The 27905-nt window shown below is 44.7% G+C and overlaps 2 protein-coding genes and 1 long non-coding RNA gene across 5 annotated transcripts in view; 2 read left to right on the top strand and 1 right to left on the bottom strand.

Annotated features, from left to right (window-relative positions):
- PIK3C2B (phosphatidylinositol-4-phosphate 3-kinase catalytic subunit type 2 beta) overlaps positions 1–9545 on the top strand; it is a 47366-nt gene extending 37821 nt beyond the window's left edge. Inside the window, 6 exon segments of the mRNA XM_023186984.1 lie at positions 318–442; positions 2070–2187; positions 3904–3985; positions 4370–4476; positions 6423–6551; positions 7124–9545. Coding sequence (XP_023042752.1) covers positions 318–442; positions 2070–2187; positions 3904–3985; positions 4370–4476; positions 6423–6551; positions 7124–7312 — 750 coding nt within the window. The 3' untranslated portion in view covers positions 7313–9545.
- LOC111522780 overlaps positions 1–19987 on the bottom strand; it is a 24171-nt gene extending 4184 nt beyond the window's left edge. For both annotated transcript variants that reach the window (XR_002725324.3, XR_004228995.1), the window contains exon 1: positions 19852–19987. This is a non-coding gene — a long non-coding RNA (uncharacterized LOC111522780). The remainder of the gene's footprint in view (positions 1–19851) is intronic.
- PPP1R15B (protein phosphatase 1 regulatory subunit 15B) lies at positions 19245–27905 on the top strand. Of its 2 annotated transcripts, XR_002725323.2 has the most exons (3): positions 19245–21545; positions 22037–22132; positions 25258–25393. XR_002725323.2 is itself a non-coding variant. In XM_023186986.2 (2 exons), the coding sequence occupies exons 1-2, from the start codon at positions 20222–20224 to the stop codon at positions 25477–25479; spliced, it is 2133 nt and encodes a 710-aa protein (XP_023042754.1). In that variant the 5' UTR covers positions 19245–20221; the 3' UTR covers positions 25480–27905. The 2 variants fall into 2 exon arrangements, 1 of the variants encoding a protein (XP_023042754.1); XM_023186986.2 differs by having other exon boundaries at positions 19245–22132; positions 25258–27905.

Below are 27905 nucleotides of genomic sequence, written 5' to 3'. Positions count from 1 at the left end.
GTTGACCAAGCGTCCTGTGCTGGGAGCAGTCCTGGACCACTTCCCTCTCCTTTGCTCACGTGACCTGCCTAGAATTGGGGAACTGAATTGGATGGTTATTCCCTCTGAGTCAAGGATCCTGGCGACATATGTGGGAAGTCTGCTTTTAGATTCCTGTGTATGTGCTATCATCTGTCTCCACTGGAGAGACTCTTGCCCTCTTCCTTCTGGAACGTGCCCCTCCCCTCAGCACATACATACACTTCCAGACCTTTCCTACCCCCTTCACTGGGTGCAGAGTGCTCGGCAGGTACACCCTAAGATCTGGACCTTTGCAGATTTATGTGGTAAAGGTGATGCGAGAGAACACTCACGAGGCCACCTATATCCAGCGGACCTTTGAGGAGTTCCAGGAATTACACAATAAGCTGCGGCTGCTCTTCCCTTCTTCCCACTTGCCCAGGTAGCTGCCCCCTTTACCATCTGCACAGAGGGATGCGGGGGAGGGAGAAAGGATACGGGATGGGAGTTGGGCAGGACTGCAGGGGCAGAAAATACCCTTTTGGACTAAAGATCTGCCTGCTTTGCTTGACCTGGTATGGAGTTTGATGACAAGTGCTCCCCCTGCTGGCCAAGCTCTCCCTGCACGCAAGCGCTCTCACTCCGGACCCACTGACCAGAAGGGAAGGCATGGTGAATTTGATGTTTCAAAATTTCTAATTTTTTAAAGAGTTATACCATTTTTCAAATGGATAAACAAAATGTCACATGTACATAGTGGGATATTATTCAGCATTTAAAATGGAGGGAAATTTCGACACGAGTAACAACGTGGATGGACCTTGAGGACATTCTGCTAAGTGAAATAAGCCAGTCACAAAAAGACGAAAACAGCGTGATTCCACTTATCTGAGTTACCTGGAGTAGTCAGATTCCTAGAGACAGAAAGTAGAAAGCTAGTTGCCCAGGTCTGAGGGGAGGGAGGTGTGGTTGTTTAATGGATACAGAGCTTCAGTTTTGCAAGATGAAAAGAGCTATGAAGTTGGATAGTGGCGATGGTTGCACAACAATGTGAATATGGTTAATTCCACAGAACTGTACACTTAAAAATGGTTAAGATGGCAAATTTTATGTTATATGTATTTTACTGCAATTTTTTTAAAAACTACTTTTCAGGCTGGGTGCAGTGGCTCATGCCTGTAATCCCAGCACTTTGGGAGGCCGAGGTGGGCAGATTGCCTGAGGTCAGGAGTTCGAGAGCAGCCTGGCCAACATGGTGAAACCCCATCTCTACTAAAAATACAAAAATTAGCATGGTGGCATGCTTTTATAATCCCAGCTACTCAGGAGGCTGAGGCAGGAGAATTGCTTGAACCCAGGAGGCACAGGTTGCAGTGAGCTGAGATCACGTGAATGCACTCCAGCCTGGGCGACAAAGTGAGACTCAGTCTCAAAACAAACATACAACTTTTTAAATGAATTTTTTGGCTGGGTGCAGTGGCTCACACCCATAATCCTAGCACTTTGGCAGGCAGAGGCGGGCAGATCATGAGCTAAGGAGTTCGAGACCAGCCTGGCCAACATGGTGAAACCCCCCTCTACTAAAAATACAAAAATTAGCTGGGCGCAATGGTGCGTGCCTGTAGTCCTAGCTACTGGGGAGGCTGAGGCAGGAGAATCGCTTGAACCCGGGTGGTGGAGGTTGCAGTGAGCCGAGGTTGCACCACTGTACTCCAGCCTGGGCAACAGAGCAAGACTCCATCTCAAAAAGGAAAAAAACAGGATTTTTACTTTGATGGGAGAAACTGAGGGCTCCCAAGGCATTTCTGGGGAGCCATAGGACTCTGGCCAGCTGTTTGGTTTTCTTGTCTGGGGCCCTTGGAAATGTAGGTGTAAGATGCTGAGCAGGTGTCAGACCTGGGCACAGATGTGCAGCACAGGAGGAATTGTGAGGGTCCCTAGAAATGAAGGCTGCTGGGAAATGGGTGCCAGGGGACTAGAAATGCAAATGAAATGTGTGAAAAAAAGCCCATTGTGTCCATTTTCTTTCCCCATCTTCACCTCCTGCATCCCTGCTGCCTACGCGCCAGCTTCCCTAGTCGCTTCGTGATCGGCCGCTCCCGGGGAGAGGCGGTGGCCGAGCGGCGGAGGGAGGAGCTAAACGGTTACATCTGGCACTTGATCCACGCAGCCCCTGAGGTGGCCGAGGTGGGTGGGCTTGCCTCTCCTCCTGGCTGTCCAGGCTGGTGGGGGTGGTTGGGGAGGCAGGGGTGGAAGCATCCAGAGCCACTAGGAGTCAGGAACAGGACTCGGCACTTCGGGGTCTGTGGGCTGAATGACCAATGCTCTAGTCTGCAGAAGACAAGAAGACAGGAGGCGGGTGGGTCTAGCCTCACAGGGTTATGCACAGAAATGCAATTAAACAGAAACGTGAATGCATCCAGGCACATGGTCTGAGAGTGATGTGAATGAGCAGAGCCTCAGAAAGGAAGGCTCCTCCTTGAGAAAAAAAATTTTTGAGCAGGTGGAGTATGTATTATCAACCTAGATTTTGTTTTAAAACAAGTAGTATTATAATGGCCCTAACAAAGTCATGAGGAATCCTATTATTAAATACTTTAACAAATCATCTGACCCTGTTGTCCATGTTTCCTTCCTATTTGTCCATATGCAAGCATGATTTTTACAGTATTACAGTGGTCATAGCTTAAGTATGACTCTAGATTTTAAGCTTTTTTCCCTTGGCGTTTATAGTATGCATATGCTATAACTTTAAATATCTGCTCCCCCAAACACCAACTTGCAGTACCATATTCTTAACCATTTTATTTTTGGAAGATATTTAGAGTATGTCTTTTTTTTGTTTTGTTTTGTTTTTAACTAGTATTAATGTTCAAGCGAGTATTTTCACACAGTTTGTTTGTTTGTTTTCTGAGACAGGATCTTGCCCTGTCATTCAGTCTGGAGTGCAGTGGCACAATCACAGCAGCCTCAACCTCCCAGGCTCAAGTGATCCTCCCACCTTAGCCTCCTGAGTAGCTGGGACTATAGGCATGGGCCACCACACCCCGCTAGTTTTTGTATTTTTTTGTAAAGATAGGGTTTCACTGTGTTACCAGGCTGGTCGCAGACCCCTGAGCTCAAGCAATCCTCTGGCCTCAGCCTCCCAAAATGCTGGAATTATAGGCATGAATCACTGCACTCAGCCTGTTTTTTCTTTTTAAGCTTTTTAGTATTAAAACTTTAAAACATGCAGAAAAGTAGAGAAACAATATAATTAGCACCTCTATATCTATCACCTAAACAGTTAACATTTTGCTATATTTGCTTCATCTATTTTTTAGGAAATATTTAAAAATAAATTACAGGCTGGGTGCAGTGGCTTATGCCTGTAATCTTAGCACTTTGGGAGGCCGAGGCAGGTGGATCACCTGCGGTTAGGAATTTGAGACCAGCCTGGCCAACATGTTTCTACTAAAAATACAAACATTAGCTGGGCGTGGTGGCGCATGCCTGTAATCTCATCTACTTGGGAGGCTGAGGTTGCAGTGAGCTAAGATTGCCCCACTGCACTGCAGCCTGGGCGTCAGAGCAAGACTCCACCTCAAACAAACAAAAAAGTAAATTACAGACATCATAATACTGTACCCCCTAAATAGTATGCATCTCTAAGCAATAAAGCCTTATTTTTAACGTAACTACAGTATTATTATATTATCCAGTACATAGTCCATATTCAGAATTTCCCTATCATCCCCCAAATGCCTTTTACTGTTGGCTTGTTGGAGCTATAATCCACATAAGAACTGCATGTTGTTGGTTGTTATATTTCCTAAGTCTTTTTACATCTGGAACAGTCCCCTTCCTTTTTGTATTGGGCCATCATCTTATTGAAGAATGGCCCTGTTTCTGATTCTGTTCCAGTGTGATTTGGTGTACACCTTCTTCCACCCACTGCCTCGGGATGAGAAGGCTATGGGCACCAGCCCAGCTCCTAAGTCCTCAGGTACAGTATCTTCTCTGAGACCTTTCTGCCAACTCCTCTGAACTACACCAAGGGTAACTGCTTCTGTCCCAACCTCTTCTCAGTTCTCTCTCCTTGACTTGCCTCCTGTTCCTTTTCTTACTCTCCAGGGAATCTAGTTTCCCACTCAGGCTGTGGGGTCCATAGCTCCTTACCTGGGTTCCCCACAGGGTGGATATTCAGTTGATTATATCCTCAGACCCATCCCAACCCAGTTAACTCTAATCACATTCAGACTACACTTATGTAGATGCCTCATGAGAATCAGGAACCTGACATGGAGAGACTGGGGCAAGGGGGTTCAGAAAGAAAACAGAAACCCCTGCCTGGCCTCTTGACCCTTCTTGGTTTCGTTTGTCCCTACAGATGGCACATGGGCCCGGCCCGTCGGAAAGGTGGGAGGGGAGGTGAAGCTGTCCATCTCCTACAAAAACAATAAACTCTTCATTATGGTGATGCATATTCGGGGCTTGGTAAGTGCCTGCACAGCCCTGATTTTTTTTTTTTTTTTTCTTTTTTAATCTTTCTTGAGCATCTTTTTTGTCTGGGCAGATCTTCTCTGCCCCATGTCATATGGGTAACCACCACAGTCTACTGAGCATCCACCATGGACCTATAACCATAGCAAGCCTATGGTTTGACCAGGCAATACATGATACAGCTTTTTGTAGCTGTGGTCTTTGACAAGTAACCTAATCATTCTGAGCCTCATTAGAATGAGGAAAATGTTAGCACCTACCTCATAGAGTCATTATGGGGATTAAATGAGATAATGCTTGTGGAATACTTAACACCATGCCTGGTTTTATTAGAATGATGATTATTATCGTAATTATCATAAGGGAGAGGCCCAAGGGGCTCATTACCTGGCTATAATGATTCAGCAGCCACGTGACATCCTTTGAACATGATCAAGGCAGTATATAATTACTAAATTTTTGGTATGAGTTCTAAGAACATTGTGACTAGAAGAGGAAGGGAATTTTTTTTTTTGAGATGGAGTTTTGCTCTGTCACCCAGGCTGTAGTGCAGTGGCACAATCTTGGCTTACTGCAACCTCCTGGGTTCAAGCGATTTTCCTGCCTCAGCCTGAGCAACTGGGACTATAGGCACATGCCACTACACCTGGCTAATTTTTGTATTTTTTAAAATTAGAGATCGGGTTTCATCATGTTAGCTAGACTGGTCTCAAATGCCTGACTTCAGATGATCTGCCCCCCTCAGCTTCCCAAAGTGCTGGGATTACAGGTGTGAGCCACCACATCCAGCCAGGAAGGGAACTTGAATACTTGCATTGTGCTGTATCCTGTGTTAGGCATTTTGTGTAGGTTGGGGCAGTGGGATATGGCAGGAGGAGCATGAACATTCATCTATTTATTCTTCATTCATGAGCATGAACATTCATCCATTTATTCTTCATTCATTCAACAAATGTTTGAGTGACTGCTGTATACTGATACATTAGCTCTGGGTATGGGGAAAAACAAAACAAAATCCCTGCCCTCAGGGGGCTTACATTCTAGTTGGAAAGGGCAGACAGGCAGATAAGTAAAATATATGGCATAGAAGATGGTAGTAAGAGCTATGGCAAGAAATAAAGCAGAGAAGGAATGCTAGGATGGAATGAAGGGAGTGGAATTTGCAGAGTGGTCAGGGAAGGCCTCATTGCTGAGGAGGTGTCTTAGCAAGTTGGAGAAGGTGAGGGAAGGAGCCATGTTTATGCATCTGAGGGTAGACTGTCCCAGGCAAAGGGAGCAGTTAGATCTGATAGCCCAAAGCTGGGAGCCTGCCAGGGGTGCATCAGAAACGGCAAGGGGCCAGTGGCTGAAGCCGATGGAGCAAAGTCGAGAGGAGTGGATGATGAGGTTGGAGAGGGTATGATGGACCAGCACCTTACCCCGATAGTAAGAACCCTGGCCTTTTCCCTGAATGAGATGGGTTTTGAGCAGAGGCGTGACATGATCTGACTTAGGTTTTAAAAGGATCAGGCTGGGTGTATCACTAGTTGGCTGCCCTTGAGCAAGCAACTCAATCTCTCTGACTCATGTCTCTACCTCTTAGGGGTTAAGTGGACCAAATGACAAAATAGACAAGGATAGTAGATATGGCAGGAAGATACCTGGGAACATGATGGTTCACTCAAAACAGAGCACATTATGGGATGTCTGGAGGATTTGGATAAAAAGTATAGACTTGATATCATAGACAAATCAATTGATGTTTTAATAGGACACAATGTTATCATGGTAGATATTTTTATCAGAATGGAGTGAGCTTGAAAGCAGACAAATAAACTAGTCGTGCATTGCAAGACACCAGATGGCAGATGACAGTCTGGATCAGAGTGTGATCACAGGAATGGTGATGAAGAGACAGATGTTAAAAATCTTAACATTTTTTGGTTCTCATTCTATTGTAGCAACTGCTCCAGGATGGAAATGACCCTGACCCCTATGTGAAAATTTACCTCCTTCCTGACCCTCAGAAAACCACTAAGAGGAAAACCAAAGTGGCCCGGAAAACCTGCAATCCTACCTACAATGAGATGGTGGGTGGGGAAAATGGTGGGGTAGGGCAGGGGTTGGCAACCTGCGCCTGTTCTACTAGCTAAAGTCGTATTGAAGACCGTATTAAGACATCATATTAAGAACATGGCTGTACTTTCTGATTTAGGTGTTGCCTGTGGCTGCTTTCATGCTGCAATGGCAGGATTGAGTAGTTGTAACATAGACCATATGGCTTATCAAGCCTAAAAATATTTACTGTCTGTCCCCTTACATAAAATGTTTGCCAGCCCTTTTGGGCTGGGATTTCATGGCTGGGGTCTGGCCCTATCCTGTGGAAAGGAGAAACCTGCCAGTCCTGTGCTGAAAATGAGCAGTGGCCCCAATACAAAGCCCTCACCTGCTTGAACTCTGAGCAAAGAACAGAGTTCATTAATGCTTCCCTTGGAGTCTGTGTACCTTGTGTACCTTCTGTATGACCTGGGACTCTGCAGGGTCAGTGCTAGCCTCAGCTGGATCAACCCCCAACAGACTTTACCATCTCTCTCTCTCAGGTTCCCTCTGGATTCTTCTTGTTCCTTCTCTCACCACTTCCCTCACCCATCTCTGTTTGCAGTTGGTATATGATGGGATCCCCAAGGGAGACCTGCAGCAGCGGGAGCTCCAGCTGAGTGTGCTGAGTGAGCAGGGATTCTGGGAGAACGTCCTCCTCGGTGAGGTGAACATCCGCCTGCGAGAGCTGGACCTGGCTCAGGAGAAGACCGGCTGGTTCGCACTGGGATCTCGAAGCCATGGCACCTTGTGAGCCCAGCAGAGCCACCACCCAGGATCCCAGGCTGGTGGTGGGAGCTGGGGGAGAGGACTCTCCCCTGCGAGACTCTTCCTTGTGAAGGGTCAGGGCCCTGGGCGGGCCTCCTGCTCGGTCCAGGTGATTCTGGCCTCTGTAGTAGGAGGCAGGGAGAGTAAGACATGCTCTGCTGTCTCTTCCTCTGGAGACTGAACTGGGTTGGTTGTGATGAGCAGCCCCTTGGAGGCTGTGAGGTTGCAGCAAAGTTTTAAGTTTACCTTGTGTCAAGGGAGCAATGCTTGGTTTGGGGAGTGTGTGGGGTGGGCTGTATGAAGTAGCATTTGGGGGGGGGGGGGGGGGGATATCTTTATTTTTATTTTTAAAAAATGAAATAGTGATGTTGTCCTAACTGGGACAGGAAGCCTTGCGAGAAGGGACATACCTATGCCCCAGAAGGCAAGAGAGGAAGACTATTTGGACTTTTTGTATGATTAAGGTTCTTATTGGACTTTTCCCTAGGTTTTTTTTTTGTTGTTGTTGTTGTTTTGTTTTCTAGCTATAGGAACTATTAGGGGAGGGGCCCAGTGGGTCCTCGGCCAGAGCCCTCTCTAAGGACGGGTTGGGGAGGGTTGGGGAGGGCTGCCTGTGCTGGACTGAGGCTTGCGCCACTGGGCCTTTCTGATTTTGCCTCCAAAGGAGAGCGCTGTGATACCTACATGTGTAAGGAAGGGCCTTCCGTATTGGGGTTCTGCCAAGGACCCGTATTCAGGGACCCATGCTCTTTTTGGGGGACTTTTCCTTTTGTCTTCCCTACTTTATTAGGACTTGCCCTGAATACCATTTTCTACTCCTTGCCCCTTCATTCTCCCGGGCCTTCTGGGGGTCAGCTGGTCTCTATGAATATGCTGGGGGTGCTTCCCCATAGGTCTCTCCCTTCATTTCTCTCTGGTGGGACAAAATGCTGACTTAGTCCTTAGATGTAGTTTCACCCAAGAGCATCTTGGCCCTGGGAAGAGCTCCCTGGGCTGCAGATGCCACTGTGACTGCTTGCTAGGTAGCCTCTGGAAAGCATTCACCATCCATCACTCCCCACTTCTTTCTGCTGTGCTGCTTCCCTCCCAAACTCCATTTCTGTCACCCTTTTTATAAGACTTTTCCTCATTCTGTGGGGCCATAAACCTATTTAGTCTGGAGCCAAAGGGATGCCCTATCTGAAGGAAAGGGGCATGGGGTGGGGGATTCCATCAAAACTGTTGTTTTTTGCCCCATGATTTTTCTTTGGTCAGTAGGAGGCTGGATTGGAGTGGTGATTATTCCCCTGGAGCTAAGCTCAGGAGCCCAAAGGGAGAGACTGAGACTGAGTCTCTTATCTCTTCATATTCTTTATTCCCTACCAGATGGGTTTTTAAAATTAAAAAAATTTTTTTTGGAGACGGAGTCTCACTTTGTCACCAGGCTGGAGTGCAGTGGCATGATCTCGGCTCACTGCAACCTCTGCCTCCCGGGTTCAAGTGATTCTCCTACCCCAGCCTCCCAAGTAGCTTGGAATACAGGCATGCACCACCACGCCCAGCTAATTTTTTGTATTTTTAGTACAGATGGGGTTTCACCATGTTGGCCAGGCTGGTCTCGATCTCTTGACCTCGTGATCTGCCTGCCGTGGCCTCCCAAAGTGCTGGGATTACAGGCGTGAGCCACCGCGCCCGGCCCCAGATATGGATTTTACATTTGCTCTTTTGTGTTTCACTCCAGAGGGTTGTCTTCCTTGCCAAAAAGAGGGAGGGACTTGGAATTTGATATTAACTTTTAAAACCAGAATTGGCTAGATATTTCCCCTGATTGGGAAAAGAGTGAAATGAGGACATTCTGTAAACTGTCCCTCCCTAATTCCAAGGATCAGAAACTCCCCGTTTTGCTGACTCATTCCATAACTGGAGAAAGAAGCTCCATTGACCGAAGCCACAGGGCAGCACGGAAGTTTAAATTTTCTCTAAAATTAAAATGCCAAGGATAAAGCTGGCTGCTTCCGGCGGTGGGGGGGAAGGGGAGTGGGGAGTGGGCAGTGAAACTTTTCCAGATGAACGGACCATAAATGTGTTACTGGCTCTGTGCCTGTAGCTCATTTTATTATGACCCTGTATGCTCCTGATTTAAAGAGATCTGTGTACTGTTTACTTCCCACTTCCCAGAATCCCTTGTATCTCCTTTCTTGGGAATTGTATTTTCTAATAAATGACATTTGAGAAAAAAATGAAATGATAATTTTATTTATTTTTTTGACACAGCATCTCTCTCAGTTGCCCAGGCTGAGTGCAGTGGTGAGATCTAGGCTCACTGCAACCTCCACCTCCTGGACTCCATCCATCCTCCCACCTCAGCCTTCCTGGTAGCTGGGACCACGAGTGCACATCACCATGCCTGGCTAATTTTTTTTATTCTTTGTAGAGATAGGGTTTTGCCATGTTTCCCAGGCTGGTCTTGAACTCCTGGGCTCAAGTGATCCACCTGCCTCAGCCTCCCATAATTTTCTTTTCTTTTTTTTTTTTTTTTTTTTTGAGACAGAGTCTCACTCTGTCGCCCAGGCTGGAGTGCAGTGGTGCAATCTTGGCTCACTGCAAGCTCCGCCTCCCCAGTTCAAGCGATTCTCCTGCCTCAGCCTCCCGAGTAGCTGGGACTACAGGCACCCACCACCACACCCAGCTAATTTTTTGTGTTTTTAGTAGGACGGGGTTTCACCGTGTTAGCCAGGATGGTCTCGATCTCCTGACCTCGTGATCTGCCCATCTTGGCCTCCCAAAGTGCTGGGATTACTGGCATGAGCCACCGCACCTGGCCAGCCTCCCATAATTTTAAAAAGTAATTTTTAGAAGAGACAAGGTTTTGCTACGTTGCGCAGGCTGGTCTTGAACTCCTGAGTCCAAGCAACCCTCTCACCTTGTCCTCCCAAAGTGTTGGGATTACAGGTGTGAGCCACTGCACCCAGCTGAAACTATCATTTTAAAGATTGGTTGATGTTTGGCCGGGCACAGTAGCTCATGCCTGTAATCCCAGCACTTTGGGAGGCCGAGGCGGGCAGATCATGAGGTCAGGAGATTGTGACCATCCTGGCTAACACGGTGAAACCCCATCTCTACTAAAAATACAAAAAATTAGCCGGGTGTGGTGGCAGGCACCTACAATCCCAGCTACTTGGAAGGCTGAGGCAGGAGAATCGCTTGAACCCAGGAGGCAGAGGTTGCAGTGAGCCGAGTTCGTACCATTGCACTCCAGCCTGGGCAAAAAGAGTGAAACTCTGTCTGAAAAAAAAAGAAGTTTACTATTCTAGTAATATTTAACCAACTCCATTTTATAGGAGAAAAAACTGAAACTTGAGATGCCTCGCAACTATCAAGCCACTACAGCATAACCATAGCCTGGAAGTGAACCCCCCAAGTGCAGGATGGAAGTGAAGTGACCCTTGTTCAAGCATTGTACCCAGAAGTCTTCAGAACTCTCCAGTGGGGAGTCATGTTTCATACTGGGGAATTGTGTGGGGGCTTCCAGGGGATTTTCCAGTAGTAAACAGTAGGAAGTGTTACCTGCTTTATTTCTAAGTGATCTTGAGGTATCACTGCAGTTCTGGGCAAGTCCCTTTGGACTTTTTTAAAGGTTAGTACTTGAGTCTGCCAAGAGTCTTAGTGAAGGAAATTTCTTGGCCAAATGGGGTAGAAATCTGAACCCTCCTGAGGGAGTGGGAATGAGAGAGGTGGGGAATGAGAGAGAGGGGTTGCCCAAGGAGAAAAGAAACAAAAGCAGCCCAGGGGGCCCAGATTTCTGAGTTCAAACAGAGGTGGCAAAAATGAAGCAGCCCAGCTTGCTGAGATTTGGGGAGCAAAGATTAGACTGGATTTGAAAGGTGAAAAAATGAGGCAGCATTTTAAATTAGGAGAGAATTTTCTGGTGGCTGGGACTTGTCTAATGTGTCTGATCAATTCAGCTAACAACACTAATGGCTTACACTGGGTGAGGCGAGGTGTCAGGTACTGTGGCTACTCAGACAACAAAGGTGTGGCCCGTCTTCAAGGAACTCAGTCTTTCAAGGGAATCATGCATGGAAATAAATACAGTGCAGTGTGATATGGATAAGGTGGTATGCGATGGGGCGGGGCGGGCAGAGTGGGCTTCAGAGAAGATAGAGTGTTAAAATCAATCAGAGCTTCAGGCTTTATTCTTAGGGTGATGGGGTTTTGAGAAAGGGAACTGCAGGGGCCAGGCACAGTGGCTCATGGCTATAATCCCAGCACTTTGGGAGGCCAAGGCAGGCGGATCATCTGAGGTCAGGAGTTCGAGACCAGCCTGGCCAACCTGGTGAAACCCCATCTCTACTAAAAATACAAAAATTAGCCAGGTGTGGTGGTGAACACCTGTAATCCCAGCTACTTAGGAAGCTGAGGCAGGAGAATCGCTTGAACCCAGGAAGTGGAGGTTGCAGTAAGCTGAGATAGCACCACTGCATTCTAGCCTGGGCAACAGAGAGAGACTCCACCTCAAAAAACAAACAAACAAACAAAAAATGGTAATGTCTAATTTATGTTAAGAGATCATTCTTCTGGCTGCTGTTTGAAGCAAAAATAGAAGCAGAAGAGGAGGCTACTGTAGTCCAGGAGGGAAATGATGGTAGCTTGGGGATGATGCAAAGTATTCAAATTCTGGATATATTTTGAAGGTAGAGCTGACAGGACTTGCTGATGGACTGCGTATAGAAGTGAGGGAAAGGGGAGTTGAGGATGACTCCTCAGTGTGGAACCTCAGAATGTAGGCAGAGTCCTCTGGAGGAATTACCGGGAGTGGGGAGGTAGGTTCAGTAGAGCTGAATCAAGACTTCTGATTGTGTTACGTTTGAGATATGTGATAGAAATCTAAGTAGAGAAGTAACAGAATGGAATCTGAAGCCCAAGGGAAGTCAGTCTGGAAGTTTAGATATGGAAGTCATCAGCATTGAGGTGGTGTTTAATTCCATGGAATGAGATGAGATCACCCAGGTTAGAGAGGCATGTGGGTGGATTGAGGCCAACATTTACAGGAGGAGGAGCAGGTCATGGTATCCTGGCAACCTAAAGAAGTATGATCAGTTTCCTGGGGCTCCCGTAACAAAGTATCACAAACTGAGAGGCTTAAAGGGCAATGTATTTCTGGAGGTTGGAAGTCCAAAATCAAGGTGTCAGCAAGGTTGATTCCTTGTGAGGGCTGTGAGAGAGTCTGTTCCATGTTTCTCTCCCGGATTTTGGAGGTTTGCTGGCAATCTGGCATTCCTTGGCTTATATATGCATCAGCCCAATCTCTGCCTTCACACTGCTGTGGCATTCTCTCCGTGTGCATGCACGTGTCTGTGTCCAAATCTCCTCTTTCTATAAGGACGCTGTCATCTTGGATTAGAGCCCACCATAATGACCTCATCTTAACTTGATCATCTGCAAAGAACCTATTTCCAAATAAGATCACATTCACAGGTACTAAGGGGGTTAGGATTTTATCGTTTGGGGGACACACTTCAACCCCTAACAGTCAAGAGGAGTGAATATAGCAAAATGTTCTTGGTGACCTTGGTAAGAGCTGCCTGAATGAGTGGTGGGGGTGAAAGTCACATTGGTGTAGGCTGGGGAGAGTATAGGTGAAGAGAAAGTGGAGATCATAAGCACCAACAACTCAGGTTTCACTCTGGTGGTACAGAAGCTTGGAGGGGTGTATATCTAGGGAAGGGTTTTTTATTTTTATTTTTTATTTTTATTTACTTTTTTTGAGACAGAGTCTCGCTCTGTCACCCAGGCTGCAGGGTGGTGGTGTGTTCTTGGCTCACTGCAGCCTCAACCTCACTGGCTCAAGCAGTCCTCCCGCCTCAACCTCCCGAGTAGCTGGGACTACACGCATGAGCCACCAAGCCCAGTGAATTTTTAAAATTGTTGTAGAGACAAGGTCTTGCTATGTTGTCCAGTCTGGTCTTGAACTCGTCGGCTCAAGCCCCCCGCCTTGGCCCCGCAAAGTGTAGGGATTACAGGCATAAGCCACCATGCTGGGTGGTCTTTTTATTTTTAATATAGGTGATATTAAGTTAATGTGAATGATCTATTAGTGAGAGAAACATGTATGTTACTAGGGAGAAGGGATAAGAGAGGTCAGAATTATTCCTTGAGTAAAAATGGAGGGATGGCATCCAGGAGGCTTCTTGGGTTGTAGCAGGATTGAAGGCAGATTATGTGGGTCCAAATGCCAGTGGATTTGGTCAGGGAAAGATGAGGTGATTTATGTCCAGTTGTATCTGTTTTTTCTTGAAGTATGAGTGTGATCATAAACTGAGAATGTGTGTTTATGGGAAATGCTGGAAATTTGAAGAAAGAAGTATTGTGAGACAGTCTCAGAGTGTAGGAGAAGCAAAGCTTCTAGGGAACTGTGGTGGGAGTGTCTGGCATCGAGGAGATTTGTGATCACAAGTATGAAGTGAGTCACTCAGCATGCCTGAGCGATCTTCTTAAGCAATGATTAGCTGCAAGGGTGCAGGTGGAGAATGAGTGAGTAGTTGGATTTAACTAGGCTTGGAGTTTTGCCAGGGAGTAGAAGGACAAGGGGGTAGTTTTAATACTGGATCATGGAAATTCACGCTGAGTAAGGAGGGAAATGAAGAGTGTGATGGATCACAAAAAGTGGTAAGAGCAATGGTTTGTGGTCTCTGAGGGGCTGACCGGCAGCTGAATAGGGATATCAGGGCAGTGTGGATTGGTAGGAGGCAGCAGCCAGAGTGGAAGATACTGGGATATCAGATTTTGGAGCTGGTGGTGACTCTGAAAAAATCAAGAGCCATATGCCCTTTACCTCAGCCTGGGAAAGTCTTTTAAAATAAACAGAATTAACTGAGGTTTTAATTTTTTCCGGCCAAAGTGCCAGTCAGCTTGCCAACAGAAGGACTTTTTGTCTTCACCAGCCTGCACACGGCCTTGGCAACATGTTATCTCTGTGTACAGATCTGGCCTCCCTCTGCCCTCTCGCAGGCTTGGGAAGGCTGAGTCACACTTTTCCAGCTGAGACGAACAAGGCAAAGTCACATATTCTCAGAGGTAGCTCTCAAATATTTTAAATTTTTAAACTGTTTTTTCATAAATTTGTAGGCTGTTGCTCAGGTTCTTTCCTTTCCCTCCCTTCTTGCCTTCTCCCCTCCCCCATGCACTCCCTTCCCGCTCCCTTCCCCTCCCCTCCCCTCCTCTCCTCTCCTCTCCTCCCTCCTCTCCCCTCCTCCCTCCCCTCCTCTCCCCCTCACCTCCCTCCTTCCCTCCCCGCTTTCCTCCCCTCCTATAGTTCTTCCTTTCCTTTCTTTCTTTCCTTTCTTCCTTCCCTTCTTTCCTTCTCCCTCCCTTCCTTCCTCCTTCCTTCCTTTCCTTCTTCCCCTTCCCTCCCTCCCTTCCTTCCTTCTTCCCTTCCTTCCTTCCTTCCTTTCTTCCTTTTCTCTTTCTTTTTCTTTCTTTCCCTCCCTCCCTCCCCCCTCCTTCCCTTACTTCCCCTTCCTCCCTTCCTCCCTTCCTTCCATTCTTCCTTTCCTTTCCTGTTTTCTCTTTCTTTCCTTCCTTCCTTCCCTCCCTCCCTCTTTCTTCTTTCTTCTCTTTCTTCCATCCCTTTTTCTTTCAAGACAGGGTCTCTGTCACCCAGACTGGAGTGTGGTGGCATGTTCTCAGCTCATGCAGCCTCAACCTCCTGGGCTCAAGTGATCCTCCCACCTCAACCTCCCGAGTGGCTGGGAACACAGGTGCACACCACCACACCTGGCGAATTTTTTGTAGAGACAGCGTTTTGCCATATGTTACTCAGGCTGGTCTTGAACTCTTGGGCTCAAGCAGTTGGCCCACCTCCCAAGTGCTACGATTACAAGTGTGAGCCACCATGCCTAGCCCAAATACTTTATGATTGCATTTTCCCTCTCTAGATCAACTTCTAACATAAAGAAGAATAAAAATGATATATCCAATGACTACATGGGGAAGGGGAGTTCCATTCAAGAAAGTTTTAAGAAATTGTTTTCAGGGGTATGTGGTGTCAGTTGGTGACAAAGTTGACAGTGGAATGCAAGAGGCTTGGTCTTAAGGAAGATGACATTATTTTAAAGTATTATTACTCTTCCGTTCATTCAACAAACATTTATTGGGTGCCTATTATGTACCAGTTAACATACTACCTCAGTGGTTCTTAAACTTTTTGGTCTAAGAGAAAGTTTATACTCTTAAAAATTATTGAGGGCCCCAGCCAGGTGTGCTGGCTGACGCCTGTAATCCCTGCACTTTGGGAGGCTGAGGCAGGCAAATTGCTTGAGCTCAGGAGTTTGAGACCAGCCTGGGCAACATAGCGAAACCTCATCTCTACTAAAAAGAAAAGAAATCCTAACTTGGCCAACCTGGTGAAACCGTCTCTACTAAAAAATATAAAAATTAGCCAGGCGTGGTGGTGGGTGCCTGTAATCCCAGCTACTTGGGAGGCTGAGGCAGGAGAATCGCTTGAACCTAGGAGGTAGAGTTTGCAGTGAGCCGAGATTGCACCACTGCACTCCAGCATGGGCAAGAGAGCGAGACTCCATCTCAAAAATATAATAATAAAATGAAAAAAAAAACAGATGTGGTGGTACACACCTGCCATGCCAACAACTTGGGAGGCTGAGGTGGGAGGACTGCCTGAGCCTGGGAGATCAAGGGTGCAGTGAGCCGTGATTGCACCACACTCCAGCCTGGGCAATACAGCAAGATCCTGTCTCAAAAAAAAAAAAAAAAAAAACTACTAAGGACCCCAAATAACTTTATGCCTTTATGTGGTTTATATCTATCAATATTTCCTATTTATGAATTCAAAACTGAGGAACTGAAAAATGCTCTTTTAGGCTGGGTGTGGTGGTGTGCACCTGTAGTTCCAGCTACTTGGGAGGCTGAAGCAGGAGAACTGCTTGACCCCAGGAGTTCAAGACCATAGCGTGCTGTGATTGCCCCTGTGAATACCCACCGCACTCCAGTCTGGGCAACATATGAAACCCTGTTTTTAACAAAAAATACAATAAAATTTTAAAATTCACTTAAAAATAATAAACCAATTACATGTTAATTTTTTTTTTTTTTTTTTTTTTTGAGGCAGGATCTCACTCTGTTGCCCAGGCTGCAGTGCAGTGGTACAATTTTGGCTCACTGCAACCTCTGCCTCCCAGACTCGAGCAATCCTCCCACCTCAGCCTCCTGAGTAGTTAGGACCATAGGCATGCACCATCATGGCTGGCTAATTTTTATATGTTTTGTAGAGACAGGGTTTCGCCATGTTGCCCAGGCTGGTAATGTTCAATTATTTTTCAAAACATAAAAAAGCTTAGTAAGAAAAGTGGCATTGTCTTACATTTCTTCCAAATGTCTTTAGTATCTGGCTTAATATAAAATGGCTAGAATCTCATATCTATCTGTTTTTGCATTCATTCTCTTGCCAGATCACACACCATGTATCTTCTAGAAAACTTCACCGTACATGCATGAGAAAATGAGAGTTAAAAAAGCTTAGAATTATTATGAAAATATTTTTGGCCCTAAGGACTCTCTGAAAGGGTTTCAAAGCAGGATTCCCAGGGGTGCCCACACCATACTTTGGGAACCACTTTGCTAGATAGTTGGACACAGCCCTCAAGGAGTTCAGGGACCAGCAAGAGAGAACATTTACAGGTATATGTAATGCAATGTGTTAAGTGCTCTAATAGAGCAGAATAATATAAATGCTGTGAGGGATCCATTAGTTCTGGCTGGAAAGGTCAACGAAGGCTTCAAGGAGAAGCTGACATTTGAATTGGATCTTGAAGGATGAGTAGGTATATAACAGGAAAGATGAAGCTTTTCTTGGCTGAGAAACAGCATGAGTAAAGGCAGGAAACAAGGAGTATAGGTAAGTCCAGTGTTCCTAGAATATAACATGCATGAAGACAAGTGACAGAGGAGGCTGGAAGAGTACAGTGGGAGGACAGGCTGAATAGAGCTTTTATTCTGCAGGCAATGAGGAAACAACTGAAGACTGTGAAGCAGAACCATACAAGAATATTAGCTAATCTTTGTGCTCCTACTCTGTCTAGGCTAGGCATTGAGAAAACCTAGTTTTCTTACCAACGCATTGAAAGAGGAATTACTAGCCTCACTTTACAAGAAACAGGCTTCCGGTAACAAATTTACCTACTTGGATCTCTATTATGAAACTGACCTCTATTATTAATACATTTTTCTGAAGTTCTTAGGATTGAGATTTTCCAGAGGTAGGGATAATAATACAGGGTAAACAACAGAAACTGAGGTCCTCTTGGCTTCCTAAAAGAAGTGGTTGTGCCGGGCATGGTGGCTCACACCTGTAATCCCAGCACTTTGGGAGGCTGAGGCAGGCGGATCACGAGGTCAGGAGATCGAGACCATTCTGGCTAACAGGGTGAAACCCCCTCTCTACTGAAAATATAAAAGTTAGACAGGCGTGGTGGCAGGCGCCTATAGTCCTAGCTACTAGGGAGGCCGGGGCAGGAGAATAGTTTGATCCCAGGAAGGCAGAGGTTGCAGTGAGTGGAGATCACGCCACTGCACTACAGCCTGGGCAACAGAGCGAGACTCGGTCTCAAACAAACAAACAAACAAAAAAAAAAAAAAAAAAGAAAAAAAAAAAAAAAAAAAAAAAAAAAAAAAAAAGAAAGAAACAATCAAGTGATTGTTCTTGAATAGGCCCAGTAAGGCAGGAAGAGCTGCTGGTCTCCTTCTGGCTCCTTAAAAGATTTTTCTGCTGTCTCTAGTGCTCATAACTGTCACCCCCCCCTCTGTAATTGATACTTGACTTCAGGAGTATCTATTTACACAGTTTTGGCAGAAATAAATGAGCTAAGACCAAACTCACAAGAGAGAATCAAATACAGCAATTAAAATTACCAGACAATTTTTTTTTTTTCAAAGGATAGTGGTCCACGTTTCCTTTTTGGGTGTTGTATTCGGTGGTTCTGGTTGCTAAGGAAGTATTCATAAATATCATTTGAATATGTTGCCTGCTTGGAAGCATAAAAGAGAGTAAATAGTTCTGGGAACTGAGCTGCTTCTCTGTGAGTTTAGTTTGCCCCATACCAGACATGTATTTACGCAGCACTGCCCACCTTTTACTTAAGATCTCAGGTTGATCGTCTACATAGTACTCAACAATAGGAGAACCCTGAAATATCTGTCAGGCTGGGCGCGGTGGCTCACGCCTGTAACCCCAGCACTTTAGGAGGCCCAGGCGGACAGATAACTTGAGCCGAGTTTGAAACCAACCTGGGCAACACGACGAAACCCTGTCTCCACAAAAATATGCAAAAATTGGCTGAGCACAGTAGCTCATGCCTGTAATCTCAGCACTTTGGGAGGATGAGGTGGGCAGATCATAAGGTCAGGAGATGGAGACCATCCTAGCCAACATGGTGAAACCCTGTCTCTGCCAAAAATACAAAAAACTAACTGGGCGTGGTGGCACGCGCCTGTAGTACCAGCTACTCGGGAGGCTGAGGCAGGAGAATCGCTTGAACCCGGGAGGCAGAGGTTGCAGTGAGTCGAGATAGCGCCACTGCACTCCAGCCTGGCGACAGAGTGGGACTCCGTCTCAAAAAAAAAAAAAATTGGGCGTGGTGGTGCGAACCTGTAATCCCAGCTCCTCAGGAGGCTGAGGTGGGAGGCTCACTGGAGCACAGGAGGTTGAGGCTGCAGTGGGCCGAGATCGCACCACTGCACTCCAGCCTGGGCGACAGAGCCAGACCCTGTCTCAAATAAATAAATAAATAATAAAAATTTAGGACTACGATAACCCTACAATTGGCCCACGGGGCATTCAACCTTCCATGGATTGAAAATATTTGGGAAAAATAAAGACAATAAAACATAATACAAATAAATACAGTATAACAACTAGTTCCATAGCACTTGCATTGTATTAGGTAATTTACTTAATCTAGGGGATGATTTAAAGTATCTGGGAAGGTGTATGTAGGTTATATGCAAACACTACACCATTTTACCTAAGGGACTTGACCAGAATCTGCGGATTCTGGTGTCTACGGCGTCCTGGAACTAATCCCCATTTCATACGAGGCGATGACTGTACACACGTCACTGTGTATTAGGCCATGAAAACACCTTCGGGAAATTCTCTGGTTATCTTGAAAACCCCTTTCCTACCCAAGCCCTTTAGCCTAGAGGGCTGTCGGGGCGGTTGCCTAGGAGACCACACAGAAACAACTGCGCATGCGTGCATCCCGCCGGCTGATGCAACCTGGCGCTACCGTGCGGCTCTACCTCGAGTAAGGAAGCCGACAGGGAAATCCCGCGCGACCAATCGGCAGCCACACGGAAGTGGGCGGAAAGCCCCACCCCCCGGGGCTTTGCGAGAGACGTTGGGGGGCGCGGCCCTAGTGGCGTAGACGCCAGCAGTCCTGCGTCTTTTCCGGCGGTTGGGGGGGTTGTCCTGCCGGCGCGCGGGCCCTGCGGCCATTTTGGGCTTCGCTTCCACCGTACCAGCCAACCTACCTAGCCCTTCCGGTGTCGCGTTGCTCAGGGGTTCTTCGACCCTCTGTTACTCAGGAAACCACCGCCGAGGCCGTGGGCAGGCTCTTATTGATGGTGTTGAAGCGTCGAGCCGACTAGGGAACGTCCTTTCCCGCCAGGATGGAAGTCGCATCAGGAGCCGCGTACTGCGCGGGGTGTTTCTCCCTGTGTTCTGCCGCCCGCTGCCGCATCCGCTGCCCTCTGTGGCTTTTCTGCTGGCTCGGAGATCGGCCTGGAGCACCGACGCCACCGTTGGGCAAGGCCGAGACTCTGTAGGTTTCCTCCGAATCTCGTCCGACCTCCAGCCGCTGAGCGCCGCGGCCCTACCCGAGAAACTGCCAAGGAAAAGGAGATGGAGCCTGAGACAGGCGGATCGCGGAAACGGCCTGGCCCTCAGGCGGGCTTCCGGTTCTGGCCACCCTTTTTCCCTCGGCGATCGCAAGCAGCCTCTTCTAAGTTCCCGACGCCTCTTGCCCTGGAAAGCTTCGGGGACCCCACACTGCTTTCCTCTGCCCAGCCCGAGACTCGGGTCAGCTACTGGACGAAGCTGCTCTCCCAGCTCCTTGCGCCGCTCCCCGGATTGCTTCAGAAGGTGCTAATTTGGAGCCAACTTTTCGGTGGAATGTTTCCGACCAGATGGCTAGATTTTGCTGGAGTCTACAGATCCCTGAAGGGACGGGAGAAACCAGCCGCCTCCACAGCGCAGAAATCTTTGAGTTCGCTGAAGCTCGACTCCTCAGACTCCTCGGCAACCAGTCCCCTTGATTGGCTAGAGGAGGGGATCCACTGGCAATGTTCGCCCCCAGACTTAGAATTGGAGATTAAGGCCAAGGGAAGTGCTTTGGACCCTGCAGCACACGCTTTTCTCTTAGAGCAGCAGCTAGGGGGAGTGGAGCTGTTGCCCAGTAGCCTTCAATCCCGTCTGTACTCTGACCGGGAACTTGGCTCTTCGTTCTCTGGGCCTCTAAACATTCAACGCATAGACACTTTTAATGTGGTATCCTATTTGCTGAGTCCCTCCTACCTGGACTGCTTTCCTAGGCTAGAAGTCAGCTATCAGAACAGTGATGGAAATGGCGAGCTAGTCGGCTTCCAGACACTAACGCCAGAGAGCAGCTGCCTGAGAGAGGACCATTGTGATCCCCAGCCGCTGAGTGCAGAACTCACTCCGGCCTCGAGGCAGGGATGTCCACCTCTTTCTACGGAAGGCCCACCAGAAATTCACCATCTTCGCATGAAACGACTGGAATTCCTTCAGCAGGCTAGTAAGGGGCAAGAGTTACCCACCCCTGACCAGGATAATGGCTACCACAGCCTGGAGGAGGAACACAACCTTCTCCGGATGGATTCGAAACACTGCAGAGATAACGCAACACAGTTTGTTCCTGCTGCTGAAGACATTCCTGGAACCACCCAGGAATCCACTGAAGAAAAAATAGAATTAATAACTATAGAGGTTCCACTTGCTTTGGAAGAACAGAGCCCTTCTGAGAGCTGTCCATCTTGTGAGATACCTATGGAAAAGGAGCCTGGAGAGGGCCGAATAAGGGTAGTTGATTACTCATACCTAAAAGATGACCTTCCCATTTCTGCCAGACCAGCTTGTAGTAACAAACTGATAGATTATATTTTGGGAGGTGCATCGAGTGACCTGGAAACAAGTTCTGATCCAGAAGGTGAGGATTGGGATGAGGAAGCTGAGGATGATGGTTTTGATAGTGATAGCTCACTGTCAGACTCAGACCTTGAGCAAGACCCTGAAGGGCTTCACCTTTGGAACTCTTTCTACAGTGTAGATCCCTATAATCCCCAGAACTTTACAGCAACAATTCAGACTGCTGCCAGAATTGTTCCTGAAGAGCCTTCTGATTCAGAGAAGGATTTGTCTGGCAAGTCTGATCTAGAGAATTCCTCCCAGTCTGGAAGCCTTCCTGAGACCCCTGAGCATAGTTCTGGGGAGGAAGATGACTGGGAATCTAGTGCAGATGAAGCAGAGAGTCTCAAACTGTGGAACTCTTTCTGTCATTCTGATGACCCTTACAACCCTTTAAATTTTAAGGCTCCTTTTCAGACATCAGGGGAAAGTGGGAAAGGCTGTCGTGACTCAAAGACCCCATCTGAGTCCATTGTGGCCATTTCTGAGTGTCACACCTTACTTTCTTGTAAGGTGCAGCTGTTGGGGAGCCAAGAAAGTGAATGTCCAGACTCGGTACAGCGTGACGTTTTTTCTGGAGGAAGACACACACGTCTCAAAAGAAAAAAGGTCTGTTTCTTGTCTTTTAACATGCCTGATATGTTCTGACTGTTTTGATATGGTTAAATGTAGCAGCATGACTTTGGAGGCTTAGTGCATGTGTTTTTGAGGAAGACCTCTAAATTCATATACTTGGATTGAGAAATATGTAAATGACCCTTCTCCTCTCCCTCACTCCCCACCCCCATGCACACTGTTGCTGTCCACAACGAACATACCAGCGTGTAGATGTTAGCAGGAAAGTGCCAATTTTCTTTGGGTTGGTAGTTCTGGACTGTTTCCTTACAAGCTTCAACTTTTCACACTTTTTAATGGACTATTAAACTTTGTGTATACACGATTTAATTTTTCTAGAGATTGAAAAGGTCCTGTTACAGCCATAGAGTTTTAAAATGATTTTAAATGTATGTTGTTTGCAAACACTTAATATTTTGTTTGCATATAACGACAGTGTCTTCATTCCTGTCCATTACAACCCAAAGAGATGATGATGTGAAGTAGCAAGTCAGATTTATCTGGTCCAATTTGCCATGAAAGAAAATAGTAATTTCAGTGGTTTTGACGTTACATGATTTTAATGGAAAGTCAAAGCCAATACAGGAAATGGTATATTGCCTTTTCTTAGGAATGCAGTGCTAGTTATCAGTGGTCAGCTATAGTTAATATTAATAAAAGCAGTAGTGGCCACTTGGTTTATCTTGACTAGTTGCTTCCTATTCCCAGGCTAATTTCAGGTTAACCTTATTTTGGGAGTCTTTTGAGTTGGTTTGTTTTTCTTAAGAGTTGATTTAACTAAAGTTATTAATTGAACTCTCCGCAAACTGAAAGGTGTCTATTGTAGAGGGAAAGTTTTTTTAGTTTCCTATGCCGTTACTTGAAAAGAGAAGATAGTGGGTGAGTTATTATTGACCTCAGCTTCCGCCGCACTGGGGAGTTTCAGATGGACAGTGCCATAATCTCTTGGCTCCAAATGGCCAGCTTAATACTTCGAAATTATTCCTGGGTAGAAAATATCTCCAAATGGTGATAATCTTACGTCTTACCTTTAGGGCAGAATAAGTCATGTTAAAAATTAAATTTTAGTTCACACTGTGTAAATGCCATTTCTCTGTCCTTTTAAGGGGCCCTTGACAAAATGACCTATTTAGAATGAATAGATAAGAAACAAAGTGGGGTAATGGAATGAGCACTTGGCAGCTGGAGCCCCGTGTTCTCTACTCCTCAGTGGTTAAGGTGGAGAGATTTGGAAGGCAGCCAGACCTGGCAAGTTACTTGACTCTCATGACCTCAATTCTCTCTTACTTGATGGCAAAAATAATAATATCTATTGTACAAGTTATTGCAAGATTTAAATGAGACAAGTAAATAAAATTCAGAATTTATTGCCTTGCCTTTAAATGCTGGCTCTTATTGAGAGATCTCAGGCCAGTCTCATGTCTAATTTTAGCTTGCTCATTGAATAAAATGAAATGAGTGGAGTAGATGATACTATTGACTGTGAACTAGAAGCAGAATTTATAAATGATTATGTCTGAATATGATAGAATTATTTGACAGCCTTTGACTACCTGTCATTGGTATATATGGAGTATGGTGTATGGAATATATGGAGTATATAGGATGATGGGTAGTGAGTCTAAAAAACCCTTCTACCTCTGTTTTCTTATCTGTATAATGATCCGTACCTCATAGGGTTAATGTGAGGATTAAATGGGATAAAAATGTGAAGCTCTTTGAAAAGAGCTGGTATATGATAAACACTGTACCTTAATGACATAATGAATGAGTAGTATTCAAGACTAGAATGCAATCACTAGTAAGGTGTTACATACCTGCTGATTGTCCTCAGGGGCATCCCTTGGCCTGATGTAAAGGGAATGAAAGTAATAGGCCACAGTGGGGTTAGCTGATGTAACTATTAAACATACTTTAAAGCGAGTATTTGCTTTTGGAGTTCGACAGCTTAGAAAGAAACTTCATTAGAAATTAAGTGTGATTAAGTAGTAATGAGTAGGGATTCATTCATTACATGTCATTATGTATATTAGAATCAGAATTTCATATATAGGATAGCATATTGAATACAAAGGTTTTTGAAATCTTAACTACAAAGTTTTTTAGAGTAACACAGCATTAAAAATACTAATTTTGTTGTACTTTGTTTACTAAGTAACTTTTTGTCTTGTGTATTGTTATTGCCAAAGTAATGATACAAAAATAGTACTACATGTTGATTTAAAAGTTGGAAAGTGAAAACATTTTCTAAAAGGAAAAAGAATAGAAGTAAGCAAAAATATTGTTAAAGCCTTTATGCAATGATAAAAACAGTGACCTCCGGGGATATGGTGGTTATTTTCAGAAATATTTTGCTTATCATTTTGAGGGAAGAATATCACAGAACTGTATTTCCCTAAGGATTAAAAAATAGCAGGGGTTAATAACAGCATGAAAAATTCAATTCCCCATCTGGATTCATTTTATTAACACCAAAAGCCAAGGGCTGGAGGGGGATGCGTGGAGGCAGACGACTGTGTGTGTGTATTATGCAGATATAGATAAATGAAGGATATATATATAAATGAAAGATATAGGTCTCTATATGAAATATTTAAGTGACATTTGTTCACTGTTTTATCCAAATGCCATCTAATCAGGACTTTTCTTTTTTTGAGACAGAATTTTGCTCTTGTTGCCCAGGCTGGAGTACAGTGGCGCGATCTCGGCTCACTGCAACCTCCACTTCCCAGATTCAAGCTGTTCTCCTGCCTCAGCCTCCTGAGTGGCTGGGATTACAGGCATGCGCCACCATGCCTGGCTAATTTTTTTGTATTTTTAGTAGAGACAAGGTTTCGCCATGTTGATCAGGCTGGTCTTGAACTTCTGACCTCAGGTGATCCGCCTGCCTCTGCCTCCCAAAGTGCTGGGATTACAGGTGTGACAGAACTTTTTTTTTTTTTTTTTTTTAACTTCAGATATAGCTGGAACCAAATATTCCTAAGAACAAGACGTTATTCTTAGTTGGGAATAGTAAGATATTCTATATTCTGAAAGAATTGGTAGCATAAAGGGTTATTGACCTCAATGCTAATTGTAAGATCCTAGAGAGGTATTAAAATTAGTCTTTGTTTTTGTAGGTAACCTTCCTTGAAGAAGTTACTGAGTATTATATAAGTGATGATGAGGATCGCAAAGGACCATGGGAAGAATTTGCAAGGGATGGATGCAGGTTCCAGAAACGAATTCAAGAAACAGAAGATGCTATTGGATATTGCTTGACATTTGAGCACAGAGAAAGAATGTTTAATAGACTCCAGGGAACATGCTTCAAAGGACTTAATGTTTTCAAGCAATGTTAAGATGAGTTGGCAGCCTGTAGTCCTAGCATACACTACCTCTCACCTGAGAGGTGTCTTTTAAAAACAAATCTTGGCAGCTGTCCTTTGATTTTTTTTTTTTTTAGAGGAAATGTAACTTGGATCAATTTTTTTTTTTTTTCCAACATATCCCACTCAGAAACATTCAGGTTTGAAACCAGCCCTGATAATGAAGGATGAACTAGTGTAATTTCGAATGCTCCCTTTTTTGATTTAGTTGGATGTGCTTTTAAATGTCCTTTGCATGCATGAGGTGAAAAGGGGACCTTTTTGAGTTGTCATTTTGCACTTTCAAAACTTATTTTCTTGGAAAACAATATTTATAGGGCTTAAAGCCCATTTTCATTTCTAATCTAAATTATGTGTGCCTATCTGAAAACTTTGGGCTCTTGTTTCTTTCCCAAAATTCAGAAGTTAATGGGCTTTTATGTTTTTCTATATTTTTTTATTTCAATGATTTGGCCTATCTACCTTAGGCTGAAAAATAACCTTGTGTATGCTACCAGCTTAAAGTACAGTATTTTGTGTCACTTTTTTTTTCTTGTAAAAATGACTTGGGTTGAAAATGTGTGTTAACCTTTTGTTTCTACATTAAGTTATACCTAGGATATTTCCAAGGATTGCCACAAAACCCGTATGTGCAGTACTTTACTACTTTGGGAAAGCTGCATCTTTCTACCAAATTTTAACGTCTAACGTATTTAATTTCTTTGGAAACTGTTCTTTGGAGAGGGTTCTGTACATGTTATTGTAGTTCCCAGTTTAATATAGTTCTTTGTATCTCTTAACAGGTTGAAGTTGTTGCAGAACACTCTGGAAAGTAATAATTACATCATAATCATTTATTTTTTAAACTTAAAAGCCTAACAATTTCCTAGAAAGAAAATAGGAGACATCTCAGAGCAATTTGGTTCTGATGTATATGTTCTCAATAGAAAACCAGTGTTAACGAATATCATGCCTCAGCACTGTCACTTTTAAAACCTGTCAGGATCCCACTGTAAAATTGGAAATGGGCAGTTCTGAATTTTCACGTTTGAAATGTTACATATAAACTTCAGTCAGTATCCAGGTTTATTGTGTCCTGTTTAATAAGGAGAGAAGTAATGGCAAGGCCTTTACTTTCAGGAAAGGATAGAGGTATGGATTAATGACTACAAAGTCTTAAGCCCAAAGCTTACTTTGAATTGAAGTCTTCGCATTGACTGCTTGTGTTTGGTTTATTTGTGTTTAGCTTTACAAGGTACACATAAGTTAGGCTGAGGGGTTGTTAACTCTTCAGTGGTCTGCTTTCATTCCGTGTGCTTCCTGTCACAGGTAATGGAAGACATAAGTAGAATAGGTGACCTCTTAGTTTTGAACTTATTTAAGTGTGGGAATGAATTTTTCATCAGAAGTGCTTACAGGGTTACTACCTCAGTTTACAATCTACCTGGTCATTATTTTATTTCTATCTGGTTCTACGAACTGTCTCCACTGTTTATATATTCATAATTAAACACATTGAGAATGCAACACTATAAAAGCTGGTCAAGTTTTTGCAGAGCCCTTATTCTGTGTGTTTTGTGCACCTCCACTTTAGGTAATCATAGGGAGCACATTTACAGGATGATCTAATAACATGAAAACAGGCTAGTTTCAAGCAACAGTGATGTCGATTGGCAAGCAGGCATCATTTGCCTTGAAAAAAGCCTTTTGACAACATAATAGGCATTCTTTTAAAACCAAGCTAAAACATTTTATTTCCAAGACTTACGGTGTGTTTTCTGTTTCTGAAACCTAGCACCTCTGTGTATTTGAAAATAATGAGACATCTTTCATTGGATTTTGGAAAATTGTTCCCCATGGGATTCTAACCTCACTACCAAATATGTGAAAGCTTGATTAAGAGGTCTTTCATGTACTAACCTCCTTGGAAGAAGTGATCGAAGTTGATAAGAAGGACAGAAAGGACTATTTTAAAGTTGGACTGAAGGAGAAAAAAGCAAAATTCTTGTTTCATCCCAATTCTAGTTAGAACAAAGTTAAACCCCCATAATCTTAAAGAGAAAATCTTTGGAGGTTTTAATTAAACATTTTACACATTTAAAGTCTTATTAATGGTGCTTTAAGTGTCAATGTAGCATGTAAAAGGCTTTGTACAGACAGGTAAAAGTTCCATTTCTGAGTAATAAAATGTAACACCTCTTCATCTTTGACTTGAAATCAAAACTATCAGATTTTATTTTTGTGTAATTTAAGGAAGGTAAAGTTAGGGGACTAGAAGACTCTAAATTGGCTTCTACAGATCAATGATTTAAATGTAACTAGTGTGTTGGGATTTTATAGTTAAAATTATATTTGTGTATATAACAACTAATCTGTAAATTGTAATAAATATATTTGCAATTATTAAATGTTAAATTATA

This window comes from Piliocolobus tephrosceles, chromosome 1 (assembly GCF_002776525.5).
Source record: "Piliocolobus tephrosceles isolate RC106 chromosome 1, ASM277652v3, whole genome shotgun sequence".
Taxonomy (NCBI): domain Eukaryota; kingdom Metazoa; phylum Chordata; class Mammalia; order Primates; family Cercopithecidae; genus Piliocolobus; species Piliocolobus tephrosceles.
This window is presented reverse-complemented; position numbering and strand designations above follow the sequence as displayed.